The sequence below is a fragment of the Sorex araneus genome, chromosome X (assembly GCF_027595985.1).
Source record: "Sorex araneus isolate mSorAra2 chromosome X, mSorAra2.pri, whole genome shotgun sequence".
Lineage (NCBI taxonomy): Eukaryota > Metazoa > Chordata > Mammalia > Eulipotyphla > Soricidae > Sorex > Sorex araneus.
Window position 1 is genome coordinate 350,464,906 of NC_073313.1, and position 12,609 is coordinate 350,477,514.

At 40.0% G+C, this 12,609-nt stretch overlaps 1 protein-coding gene across 1 annotated transcript in view; it reads right to left on the reverse strand.

Moving 5' to 3' along the window:
• The window catches only part of NBAS (NBAS subunit of NRZ tethering complex), a 388,118-nt gene that overhangs the window by 293,846 nt on the left and 81,663 nt on the right, over positions 1 to 12,609 (reverse strand). The window contains exon 13 of the mRNA XM_055121563.1: positions 1,038 to 1,101. Coding sequence (XP_054977538.1) covers positions 1,038 to 1,101 — 64 coding nt within the window. The remainder of the gene's footprint in view (positions 1 to 1,037; positions 1,102 to 12,609) is intronic.

Below are 12,609 nucleotides of genomic sequence, written 5' to 3' on the forward strand. Positions count from 1 at the left end.
ATGATTTAAGCCTAAAGCAATCCATATAAATAAGGAATTCCCACTATATGTGGAAAGCAGATTTCCAGAGCTAATACAGAAGTATAAAGCAGGAAAGAAAAGAGTAAACTATCAGGTTATAAACTCTACCTTTTGCTTTGACAAATAATGTTTTTCATGATACTTTTGCTTTGTTGTTTTTTTTTTCCTCAGTGAATATTTTGAACGGTTAACAAAAGAAATAAATTACCCAGAGTTTGACCATGAAGGACTTCTTCTCTCCTCTCTCCCCAGTTTATTTCAGAAGGAGGGTACTTGCAAACTTCGAACTTGGTGTGTCTTTCAATACTGGCTTTGCAGAGAGAGACCTGTGTCCTGTCTCAGGTCCCACATTAGCCCTGGTCATGAGAAACACTAATCCTTGGCTATGAGAAAACTGGACCTGTGGCTGTGGTACATTTCAGTGAAATTCTGAGTGAGTACAGACTATCTCCCCAGAACATGCAACTTTGGCCCTAGAATTAGTTTAAATGGGGAGGGGAAGGGGAGGAATGTGAATACAGTAAAAAAGAAAGAAAAGCCATCTCCCCACAGCCCAAGGTTTTCACAGAAATGGGTGTTCCCAACATGCCTTTACCAGTAAAAAAAAAAAAAAAAGCAGGAGTTATCAGATACCATTCTTGAGGCTTAAAAGCCTAAAGACTGGACCTTTGGAATCTACATAACAAAAGTGACTCACCTTATCTTACAGTAAGTTCTTCATACATTTAATTTGCAGTCCCTAAAAACTCAAAGCTTATTCCTTTGTTTAGTTCCTTCTCTAAAAATGTATTGTTTCCTTTGCTAAGAAGCCTCAAAGCCCAATTTCCAACCAACCCTTGAGGATATTCAGACTGCTATTCCCAGGTATAAACTGGATTCTCATGCTAATATCCTTTTGGTGCAGGTTTTTCTCTTTTTTGTCTGTCTTTTATCAATCTTACTTTACAGGGCACCAGCCAGAACACTTTTATTACAGAAAAGAAGTCTCTTTTCATTACACTTTTCATTACACTTACTTTTAATTTTTTTTCTCTTCTCAGTAGAGAGTCTCCAGCTGGGATTAAGGTCATCATAGCCTGGCTAAAAACAAAAAAGAAGAAACATACACATGACTTCTGTACTCACCAACTTTCAACTTAAGAACACTGAGAACATCATCAAGAACTATGCACTTTATCTTTTTTTTTCAGGCACTAGGATTTGCAATCCTGGGAAGGGGAAGGTTTCACCCATGAAGCATTCCAGCAGCAGCCCCTCCACCTGAGTGTCCACTTCCCTCCACCACGGTTCCACTGACCCTCCCAATTCCCATCCTGGAGGTAGCTTCCTGCTGAAGACCAGTTCTTAGCTTCTGTTGCCTTTGGGTATTCGCTATTGCCCTACTATGATTCTTAACACCCCAGACTTTCTTAAAAGAACAAAATATAAAGATGACACTTCCCTTTGATTCCTTAGTTACACAGACTTGAAATCTACTCCAGTCCTGAAAATCAATTGTTCTTACAATTAAAGGGCACACTTGCAAGTACTCTGGTTAAATTCAACTGAAAACAGTATGCACAAGAACAATAACATATTAAGTGCACGATTAATTCAAATGAAAGCAAGATACACCAATAATTCTACACACAGAGATAAATACTAGGAAGAAGGCAGATGTGCTCTGTAAATACACACTGGCCTGGGTACGAGTCCCCTCCTGACCACTCTCAGTCCAAGCAACCCCTCCAGGCCTGCTTTCCACATACTGCTTTGAAACTGGACACTGCAACTCCTACATTATCTCTAGTTCTAACTTACTATGACTGAAAATTCACTGTGTAAAACATCGAGGATAATGCAATGCTCAAATTGAATCTATTCATATCCTAATCTCATGGTAACATAATGTCACATCAATATAATGAGGCATAATGAGAACATAATGACATCAATATCCCTCAAATACCATAAAACAATTGAGATTAAGTCACTGCCAAAAACCCTCCTGGCTCACTATTAATTATTTAATCTTCAGAATTACAACAGTATTGGGAAATAATGCTAACAAAAAATGATTTGGGGATTTATATGAAATCGTAGGCCTAAAAAAAAAGAATGCAGTACCTGAGTTAAAATCTGCTTTAAGAGAATAAGCTTATGTTTTCTACCAACTTCTAAGTGATTATTAAGATATTTAAAGTGGCATTTCTTTCCATGTCCTGAAAGAGTCTACTCTGTAATTATGGCATTCCACTCAGAGAACTTATTCCTATTGCCTCAGCTCAATGATTAAAAACATGATTAAGTCTAAAAGAATTAGGATAGGGGCCGGAGCGATAGCACAGCGGGTAGGGCGTTTGCCTTGCACACGGCCGACCCCGGGTTCGATCCCCGGCATCCCATATGGTCCCCCAAGCACTGCCAGGAGCAATTCCTGAGTGCAAAGCCAGGAGTAACCCCTGAGCATCGCTGGGTGTGACCCAAAAAGCAAAAAAAAAAAAAAAAAAGAAAGAAAAGAATTAGGATATAGGGGCTGGGTCCCAAGATGGTCAAGTACAGCAGACAAAGCTTTGCCATACACAACAACCAACCTGGGTGGAACCCAAGTCAGGATCCCCAGCATCCCCTGCGGACCCTAAAGCACCGCCAGAATTCATAACACAGAACAAGGAAAGTCACCCTGAGTACTGGCGAGTATGGTCCAAACCCGCCCTCCCCCCAAAAAAATTAGCAAATACATTTTTAAAAATGAATTAGAATGCAATATGGCAAATACTGCTGACAATAATCATCAAAAAAGCTTTAAAAAAAATTCTGTTGATCATGTGTAACGATCTGTGGAAGTTATCAATGCTTCCAAGTCACTAATTACATGTTCCAACACACAGTATGCACATCACAAACTTATTTACATAATGAGGCGTATCCCCTACTCACATTCCACATGGTATGGAATAACAATTTAAAACTTTAATCCTGATAAATAATAATTAAGCTCCAACCTTGGGTAAACTGATAAATGCACAGATCACAATAAAACACAACAAAAAAATCTTAAGACAAAAAAATTTCAAGTATATTGGCATCAGTATTTTGAGTATTCAAAATGTACTCGTTTTCATCAAAATTACTAGTCGAAAGCACACAATCTTTCTCCCTGCCATCATCATTTGGAGCCGGTGGCCAGACACAGCGGGAGGACATAGTCCCCGTGCAGACTGCTTAAGTAACCAATGTCTCTCCTACACTCAAACTGGAACAAGTGAAGGTTCATTCTGCTGTACACAGAAGTCTGTCCAAGTCAACTTTGTATTGCCAGATCCGTCAGAGTGAGCATCCTAGTAGTCAAATGCTCAATGAGTAAATGATCTAATGCTTTAAATCACTGAGCTCTGAGAATGTCTGAACAGTAGGAAAAACAGCTTACATCATTCCAGAATATCTGCACCCTCTCAAAAGCGTGCTCCTGCTACTCAGAGCCTGTGAACCTTACACTTACACTGTGAGCATAAAAACAGACATTACAGGCTCCACATTCAACCAGGTGGTAACCTGAGAAATGAATTTAAAAGATAGTAACTCAAGGTCAAGCATGATGAGTGCCCCAAAATAAATACAGATAAAAGCACTAAGGGTTTTCAAAGGATTTAGAGATCATCTTGAAAACAAATTTGAGAAACATGAGTGGAATTCAAGAGACAGAGAGAAATTCTTAAATAGTACTTTAAGTCTGGATCAGAGGTGGGCGTGGAAAAGTAGCAGAGGAAGACACTGCAATCAGAGAATATAAGAAAGACAGCACACCGATGGAAACACATTATTCACATAAGGAAGAAAGTTAAGAAGCACATAACTATCAGATTCGAATTATCTGCATTCCTCATTGGGATTTTTTGGGGGATGGAGTGGGAACAGGGAGGGATTAATGACCTCTGACTCTAGACTCTGGGACTGATGCTTTATGGCTAAGGAGCCCATGACCCCCATTCGAGCACAGAGAAGGGTACTTGCTTCTGGCATCATGCTGATATAGCAGAAGCAACCTCCTTTTTACCACTCTCCATTCTTGTTACTTACGACAATCCGACATGCTACCATATGACTGACACAGCCTCCAGTTCCCAGCAAGCCATAATGTATGGGAGGACAGCTTAAGAATACAGTTTTACCATAAACAAAAGGGACTACATTAAACTAAGACGCTTCTGCACCTCAAAAGAAACAGACCAAAATAAAGAGAGAGCCCACAGAATGAGAAAGAATATTTACCCAATACCCATCTAATAAGGGGCTAATATCCAGGATTTACAAGACACAAGTAGAATTGTACAAGAAAAAAACCTCTAGCCCCATCAAAAAATGAGTAGAAAAAAATGAACAGAAGCTTCCTCAAAAAAAGAAATACAAACAGCCAAAAGGCACATGAAAAAATGCTTTACATCGCTAATCATCAGGGAGATGCAAATCAAAATAATAATGAGATATCATCTTACACCACAGAGACTGGCACACATTAAAAGAAGAACAATCAGGGCTGGCGGGGATGTGGGGAGAAAGGGATTCTCTTTCATTGTTGGTGGGAATGCCGACTTTTTAGAAAACAATATGGGCATTCCTTCAAAAACTAGAAATTGAGCTTTCATATGATCCCACAATACTATTTCTGAGAATATATCCCGAGGGTGCAAAAAAGCACAGAAGAAATAACATCTGCATCTGTATGATCACTGCAGCACTGTTCACAACAGCCAAAATCTGGAAATAACCTGAGTGCCCGAGAACAGACTACACAATGGAATACTATGCAGCAGTTAGGAAAGATAAAGTCATGAAATTCGCTTATTAGTGGAAGGTCATGAAGAGTATCATGTTAAGTGAAATGAGTCAGAAAGAGAGGAACAGACAAAGAATGACTGCACTCATTTGTAGAACATAAAATAACATACTATGAGACTGACACCCAAGGAGAGTAAACATAAGCGCCAGGAATAATGCTCCATAGGTGGAATCCCGCCTCATAAATTGGGGGAGAAGGCAGCTGGAATAGAGAAGAGATCACTAGGTCAATGATGGTTGGAGGAATCACTCGAGATGGGAGATGTCTGCTGAAAGTAGATATAGGACCAAACGTGATAGCCTCTCAGTATCTATATTGCAAACCATAATACCCAAAAGTAGAAAGAGAATATGGGGGAAATTATTCACGATATAGGAAAGGAAGAATTGGGAAGTGGGTGGAGGTGGGGAGGTGGTACCAGGGACATTGGTTGTGGAAAATGTGCCTGGTGGGGGGATGGGTATTCGCTCATTATATGACTGAAACTCAAACATTTCTGAAAGCTTTGTAACTATCTCAGGGTGACTCAATAAAAAAAAATATGCTGTTATAAATAGTACATCACAATGCCTAAATAAAAATAAAGTAATAAAAAAGAAAAAGAACTTTAAAAGAAAATAATTTTACACTTTAGATACAAAAGTTTCTATAGTTGTTGGATATCATTGATTTGTCCTTTTCCCCTTGCCACTAGGAGCTTAGGTTTATCAGTCACACCCATCAAAGTGCTCCCGAGTCACTCCCATTCCTTTGTTTACCTGTAACCATTTCTACCAGTTTATCTGCTCTTCCCTTAATCAAACTCTGTTAATTGGTAAGGTCAGAACTTTCTAGGACACTGAATATTATAACATTGCCTTTCTCTCCTCTTTATGCCTTTTGAATAATTTACTTTAAAGCTATGTTCTTTTTGTATAGACACAAGAAGACGATATTATGTTTTTATAACTTAAGACTTAATTGGCCTCGAATATTATTCCCTTCTGGGCATCTGCTTTCTCCACTTAAGCCTCAGTTGCCCTCAGTTCCTAGCACCCCAAAGTAGGGTCCCCGACGTGGGACGGGAAGGATCCAGGGCAAGCGGTGAGTTATGTACTACCCTGGCATCGAGATGAGCCTGGCCAAAGTGCCTAATTCTTAACTATAAGTTAAGAGCTTGATCACAGACAAATGCTGTCATGATCCAATAGTAATTATGAGACTGGGACCCTGCCAGGGATAGGAAAGACTGATCTGGCCTGAGCACTGTAGTCTGAGATTGAGATGGCCCCAGGAGAGCAATTCTATAAGCTTTAATGCATCTCTTATTGTGTCCAAACAAAATAATTAATATTATGAATTCTTATATGTTTGCTGGCTGAGGAGAAGAGAAACACATTCATGGGATTCTGCCCTTGGGTGGATCCTCCTGCTGAAAGAGAATTAAGTCCTAGGAGAAGCATCCCCTGAGGGAAAAGAACCTTACTTACCCTATTGCTGACCACACCTATGTGTATGCCCAACCCCCTCATGCTGTGGAGATTTAACTAGGCTGTAAGAGTGGGTTGGGGGCCAGATCCATGGGGGCCAGATCCACCGGGGCCAGATCCACGGAGCCAGATCCACGGGGCCAGATCCACGGGGGCCAGATCCACGGGGGCCAGATCCACAGATCGAGAGAGAGACCGAGAGCCGGGAGAGAGGCAGAGAGAGAGAGAATGAAGTAGGATGGGGGAGAAAGAAGCAGGAGGAGAATCAGAGGAGAATGGAGATGGACATGAAATAAACCGATCGAGCAACCAGTTTGGCCTTCTTCCTTCCTTCGCCTGCCTCGCTCGCCTGCGCGCCCCTTCTTTTTCTTTTTTTTTTTATACATATAGTGAACACAAATATTTCTAGATTATTTTACTTGTAAATTTTTTAACAGCAAAAGCAAAATATAATGAAGCCCCATTATCTAACAGCAAAAACAAACAAAAACGACTTTTATATTGTATAGCTAGAACCTGGAAACAACCTGAATGCCCAAGAACAGATGAACAGATAAAGAAACCATGGCACATATACACAATGGAATACTACACAGCTGCTGGGGAAAATGAAGTCATAAAGTTTGCCTGTACATGGGTGGACCTGAAGAGCATCATGCTGAGTGAAATGAGTCAGAGAGAGAGGGACAGGTATAAAATGACTGCATTCATGTGTGGTATGTAAAAAATATGTATAGTATGAAGACATATCCATGGCCAGGGAAAACAGGGACTAAGAGAACTGGTCAATGGTTGGAATCAACCACCACTTGTGGGGCAGGGGGTAGGTAAGACAGAGAAGGGACCGGGATGACAAGAATAGCTAGAAATGATCACGCTGGACAAGAACTGAGTGTTGAAAGTAGGTAAAGGGATATACTGAATAACCTTTCTGTATTGCTAACCACAAGACGAGAGAGAGAGAGAGAGAGAGAGAGAGAGAGAGAGAGAGAGAGAGAAGTGCCTGCCATAGAGGCAGATGGGAGGGATTATGGGAGGAAAATTGGGGACACTGGTGCTGGGAAATGCACACTGGTCGAGGAATGGGTTTCGTTGGAACACTGACTGAAAACTAATCACAAATAGCTTTGTAAGGGTCTATCTCACAGTGATTCAATAATAAATTTTTTAAAAAATAATAAAAGTATGTTGTTTATTCATTCCAAAGGCATATATGAGCTTTACTGGGAGGGGGTGCATTCACACAATGCTCGGAAGCTACTCCCAGCAAAGTACTCAGAGACCTGGGGAGTCTCAGGAATCAAATGTGGGTGTCCTGCACGTCAGCCCATGGAGCTGTTTCTCCAGATCCCAACACTTAACATGTCAACTAGAGTCCAGTGGCAGAAAGAATGGAGAGCCCATGACTATTTCAAGGAACTTGCAACTCAATGAAGCTGCAGAAACAGCGATGGGGAAAAAAAAATCAAGACTGATCAAATAAACTGTCTTCTCACCCGCCTACATACTGATTAATTGATTTTAGGAAATTAGTCTAGCACCTACTATGTATCAAGCACTGCACTGTCATCCCGTTGCTCATCAAATTTGCTCGAGCGGGCACCAGTAACGTCTCCAATGTGAGACTTGTTGTTACTGTTTTTGGCATATCGAATACGCCACAGGTAGCTTGCCAGGCATTGCCATGCGGGCAGGATACTCTCAGTAGCTTGCCCAGCTCTCCGAGAGGGACAGAGGAATCGAACCCAGGTCAGCTGCATGCAAGGCAAACGCCCTACCTGCTGTGCTATCGCTCCAGTCCTATGCGTCAAAGTGAAAAAAAAAAATCAGAATGCAAAAAATAAGCTTTGTGTCTATTATCAGTAAAGAAATATAAATAAACAAGTAGAAAAAAACATTCAGAGAAAAATGGAAGCAGAAACTAAGATGTAAATATATAAACATAACATATGGGAAATGTTTGAACTGAAAATCAATTGAGAAATTTTACTATATTCCAGACATGAACAAAACTTAATACTCACAGATTTCTAGCCAGATGGATTTTCATATTGACAATGAAAGCCAATGTAGTTAATCAACTCAAAACTGGAGAGGAGTAAATCAGAATAGGCACTTTCACAACTATCTTTAATCATTAGATTTTTACAGAGGAAACAGTCACACAAAGCATATTATGAAAACTAATAAAGTAGAGAATTACATGCAGAAGCCCTAGAGGAGCTGATTTCACAATTTGGTAAATGAGTTTAAGGTCATATGGGACAGAAGTAACATTAGCTTCTATTATTAGTTTTAAACATCAAGCAATGTTTAATCTAGCATTACAGTTGACTATAAAATATACATTATCCTCTGTATATGTGTGTGTGTGTTTGTGTGTGTGTGTTGCCAGGGAGAAAACCCAGGGCCTCACATATGCAAGGCAAATGCTCTGCCACTGAGCCCACGTCTGGTCCCATAAGGCCTATTTAAACTAGATAGCTGTTCATTCATTTCCTGAAGCACTTACCAAGAGAAGCAAGTCCCAGCCCTATCTTCTGACCCAAATCATTCCAGATAAATGACAACAAAGCAGCTATCTAAAGGTTTTTCGGCTGTTTATATTGCTTCTAAGTGTTTTTAAGCCACTAATGAATACACAAAGTGACATCAATCTATTTGGCAAACAATAATGTTGTAGCTGTCATTTATTAATATTTTGTATCTCTATGTAATGAACCAGAAGGTGCCATTCTTATAAACTGCAGACTCTCTGCATTGTTTTCCATTAATACTATGTTAAACCAAGTACTGGGGCGGGGTCGGAGGAACATGCGCAGGACACACTGGCTAATTTTCCCAGCTAAAGGTCAGTATTTCTATAAGCACGATAAGAATTTACACCTCAGGGGGCTGGAGTGATAGCACAGTGGGTAGAGCGTTTGCCTTGCACGCGGCTGACCCGGGTTCGAATCCCAGCACCCCATATGGTCCCCTGAGCACCACCAGGGGTAATTCCTGAGTGCAGAGCCAGGAGTGACCCCTGTGCATTGCTGGGTGTGACCCAAAAAGCAAAAAAAAAAAAAGAATTTACACCTCAGAAAAAAGCTCTGAAAGTTAGAGGACCAGAGTCCAAACAAAATACTGACTCTAACACGTAGTGATCTAAATTAATTTCTTTTAGGGCTACTATCATCCACTAAATAAATAATATAAAAACAATTTTTTACTTAATAGGATTGTCAAGAAGCAAATGAAACAGATGAAAATTACTTCATGAACAGCCAAGTTTTACTACAATCCCTGATACCACACACTCTATTATGTGACTTTCCTCTGAGCAGCTATTTTCATAATATAGTATGTTACTTCATTGAACTGTCTGTAATTTCTCTTGCAAGCAAACATATTAAAAATAATATGAACAAAAAAGTATGAACATACTAAATGAACATATTAAAAATAAGCACTGAGACTTGTTTTTTCTACCCTAGCACTTGGTAAGGATTAAATAAACAGGATTAAATAAACAGCTTAACTATATTACTTTATGATTATGTTTCTATGAGTATCGTAACAGCCTACTCTGCAGAGTAACGGTACATAGAAGCTTTATAGCACCTGCTCCAGTATCCCCATAAACATTAAAGTCTCAATTAAAACACGTAAGCAAATGTGATTAGCCGAAGGATAAAGGCAAAAGACTCTGAGATGCTTCACCAGATCCTCCTGTTAGACAAAGTCATGCTCATCCAATGTATCACGACATTATAAGAAGTTGAGTTATTTATCATCAAAGGATGTGTCTACCAATGAGACCATCTCAATTATTTATTGTAGCACCTGGTCTACATTAACTAGCTCAAGCATCCAATGAGCTTCTCTAATTTGAAAAAGCTGAAAAAAAAAATCTGCACCACATTTGCTGAGAAAAAGAATATATCATTGGTTCTTCTGAAGACCAAATAAAAAGATTCAATATGAAAAATGAAGAACAACAGTGATTTAAACTTTCCTAACATATGACATATGTCTGATTTTCAACTAGAATATTATTTGACATACAAGTGATATCCTAAGAACATACCAAGCACTGTAGGGGCAAAATGTGTGCAGAGCATGCTAATATTGATGAGCCTCATAAACAGGTTATATCTGACATACCAAGTATAGCCTAAAGACATATCAAATACTACAGAGAGGAAAAAAATATGTGCAGGACTTGCTAATCCTGGCCAGCCTTATAAACAGGGTTTTCTTTTCCCCACTTTCAAAAAAAATGTATTTATTTTTTCATATAGTCTTTCACAAATAAGACAGTAAAATCAACCAGAGAGTTTAAAAAAAAAAAAATCAATCTCTTCCCTACTGCTTATTTGCTGAATAACCTTGACAAAAGCAAGTGCTGGGCAATGAGGAATTAACTCAGGCGGCAGAGCACATCTTAGTATATGCAAGGCTTTGAGTTCAACCTCCAGCACAGCCGGCCAGCTGCCAAACACCTGAGAGTGTGCCCCGGGGCCTCTCAAGCCCACCAGCCCGCTCAGGAGCTGCCCTCAGCCTCTCGGCACTCCTGGGTGTGGCCCATGTGAGGTTAAAAAAAAAAAAAAGCTAAAAAAATAATTAGTAGCAATGTTCGAGTCATTTGTAAAGGTCCAAGAGCTGTGTCTCCATAGACATGTCCGACTGACCTGTATCAGTCAAAAATAAGAGTGATGAGAGACCACAGAATTCTGTGGAGAGGGGTCCTCACAGAAGTTTGTTTAGAACAGAATGAATTTTCAGAAAATACAGTAGAAAGGGAGAGATGAAAGTAGGGAACGAAGACTGGTGGGTTTGAAAACCAGCGTACAGCTGCATAATGATCGGAACAGCAAGGAGAGCAGTCAGACAAGGGGGAGAACGTTTTCACCATAACCTTTGACTTTACAGAGAGGAATGCATAAAATTAAAAGCTCTCTACATTTTCAACCCTGGACAAAATTTTCTTTTGAAGCTAAAACTAGCAGGGGCCTCAAAGGGCAGAGTCTGTTCCATTGAGCCGCGTCTTTTCACGTGCTGAGTGGCAGCGAGGGAAAGGAGGGGCTCGCAGCAGCCTTTGGGGGGCCTAAACCTTGAGCGAGGCTCTGCTGAGCAGCTGCAGGAACGGCAATGGAAGGAGCACTGGGTCCCACGACGACGGCCAAGCAATGGCTTGCTTAGCGAAATCTCAGCCAGTTTATGTAGACATTCAAAGGAAATCGCTTTTACCAACCAATTAAGAAAAACCTGCTATTTAGCTCCCAAAAGTTGTAAGAAAATATCTGACTAGTTTGACAATCAAGCTACATCACCAATGGGTATATCTACGAGGAATATGGAGAGCAGAGAATCCGTCACAAGTGGTGTGGAAGAAGCACTTTACAAGAGAACAATCTGCTTACATCACTTCCTTCCAAATTCCCAGGGTACTTCTGCTCAAAAGACTCTCACCAAGATAACTCCTGAGATAAACATGTGGTCTGATCTCATCTCTTCACACCGAGCATCTGATTTATCATTTTTCGTTCCTGTCCCATCACCCTTCTGGTGGCCTAAGAGAGTCAAACTCATTCACTACTGAAGCTTCAAGGTTTCTAAACCTTTTTTTTTTTTTTTTTTAAGCTTTAGCGATAGAATTAAAGCAAAAATCTCATCAGTGGGGCTGGAGAGATAACTCAGCAGGCTGAAACACACGCTGTGCATGCAGGAGCCCCAGTCGGATCCCTGGCAAGAATTAGTTCTGGGTCCCGCCAGGACCAACCTCACGCAATGAACCAGAAGGGGCCCCAGCATCACCAGGGGAGGCCCCAAAACAGAAACAAAATCGAGATCTAAGTAATGCTTACCATTGGTGAACAAAGGAGTAACAAATTATGACTAACAACTAACGATGAAAAAGGCTGAATCAGTTATGAGTTGGGTGAATGCCAATAAGGAAGCAATTTATTTTTAGAGAGGAGAGAGGGTGGTAGACATAATTTCAGTAAACAAAAGAACACATTTACAGGTTTTTCTCGAATAGCCCCTATGCTACATTCTAGTACACTAAAAAGATGGAATACTAAGTATGCTCTAACATTTGTTCAATGCTTCTCTAAAGCAAATAAGTAATTTTAAATACATAAAATGGATAGAAATATCTTTAATATCAAAGCTTTAATATTTTTTTAATTTAAAAATACTGTAAATTTTCTACATACAACAAGAGATCAGGATCAAACCAAAGGAAAAACATTGAATATTCTATCACTGTACTCTGATAACTGAAAAATACACAGTATCCTTTGGATCAATTAT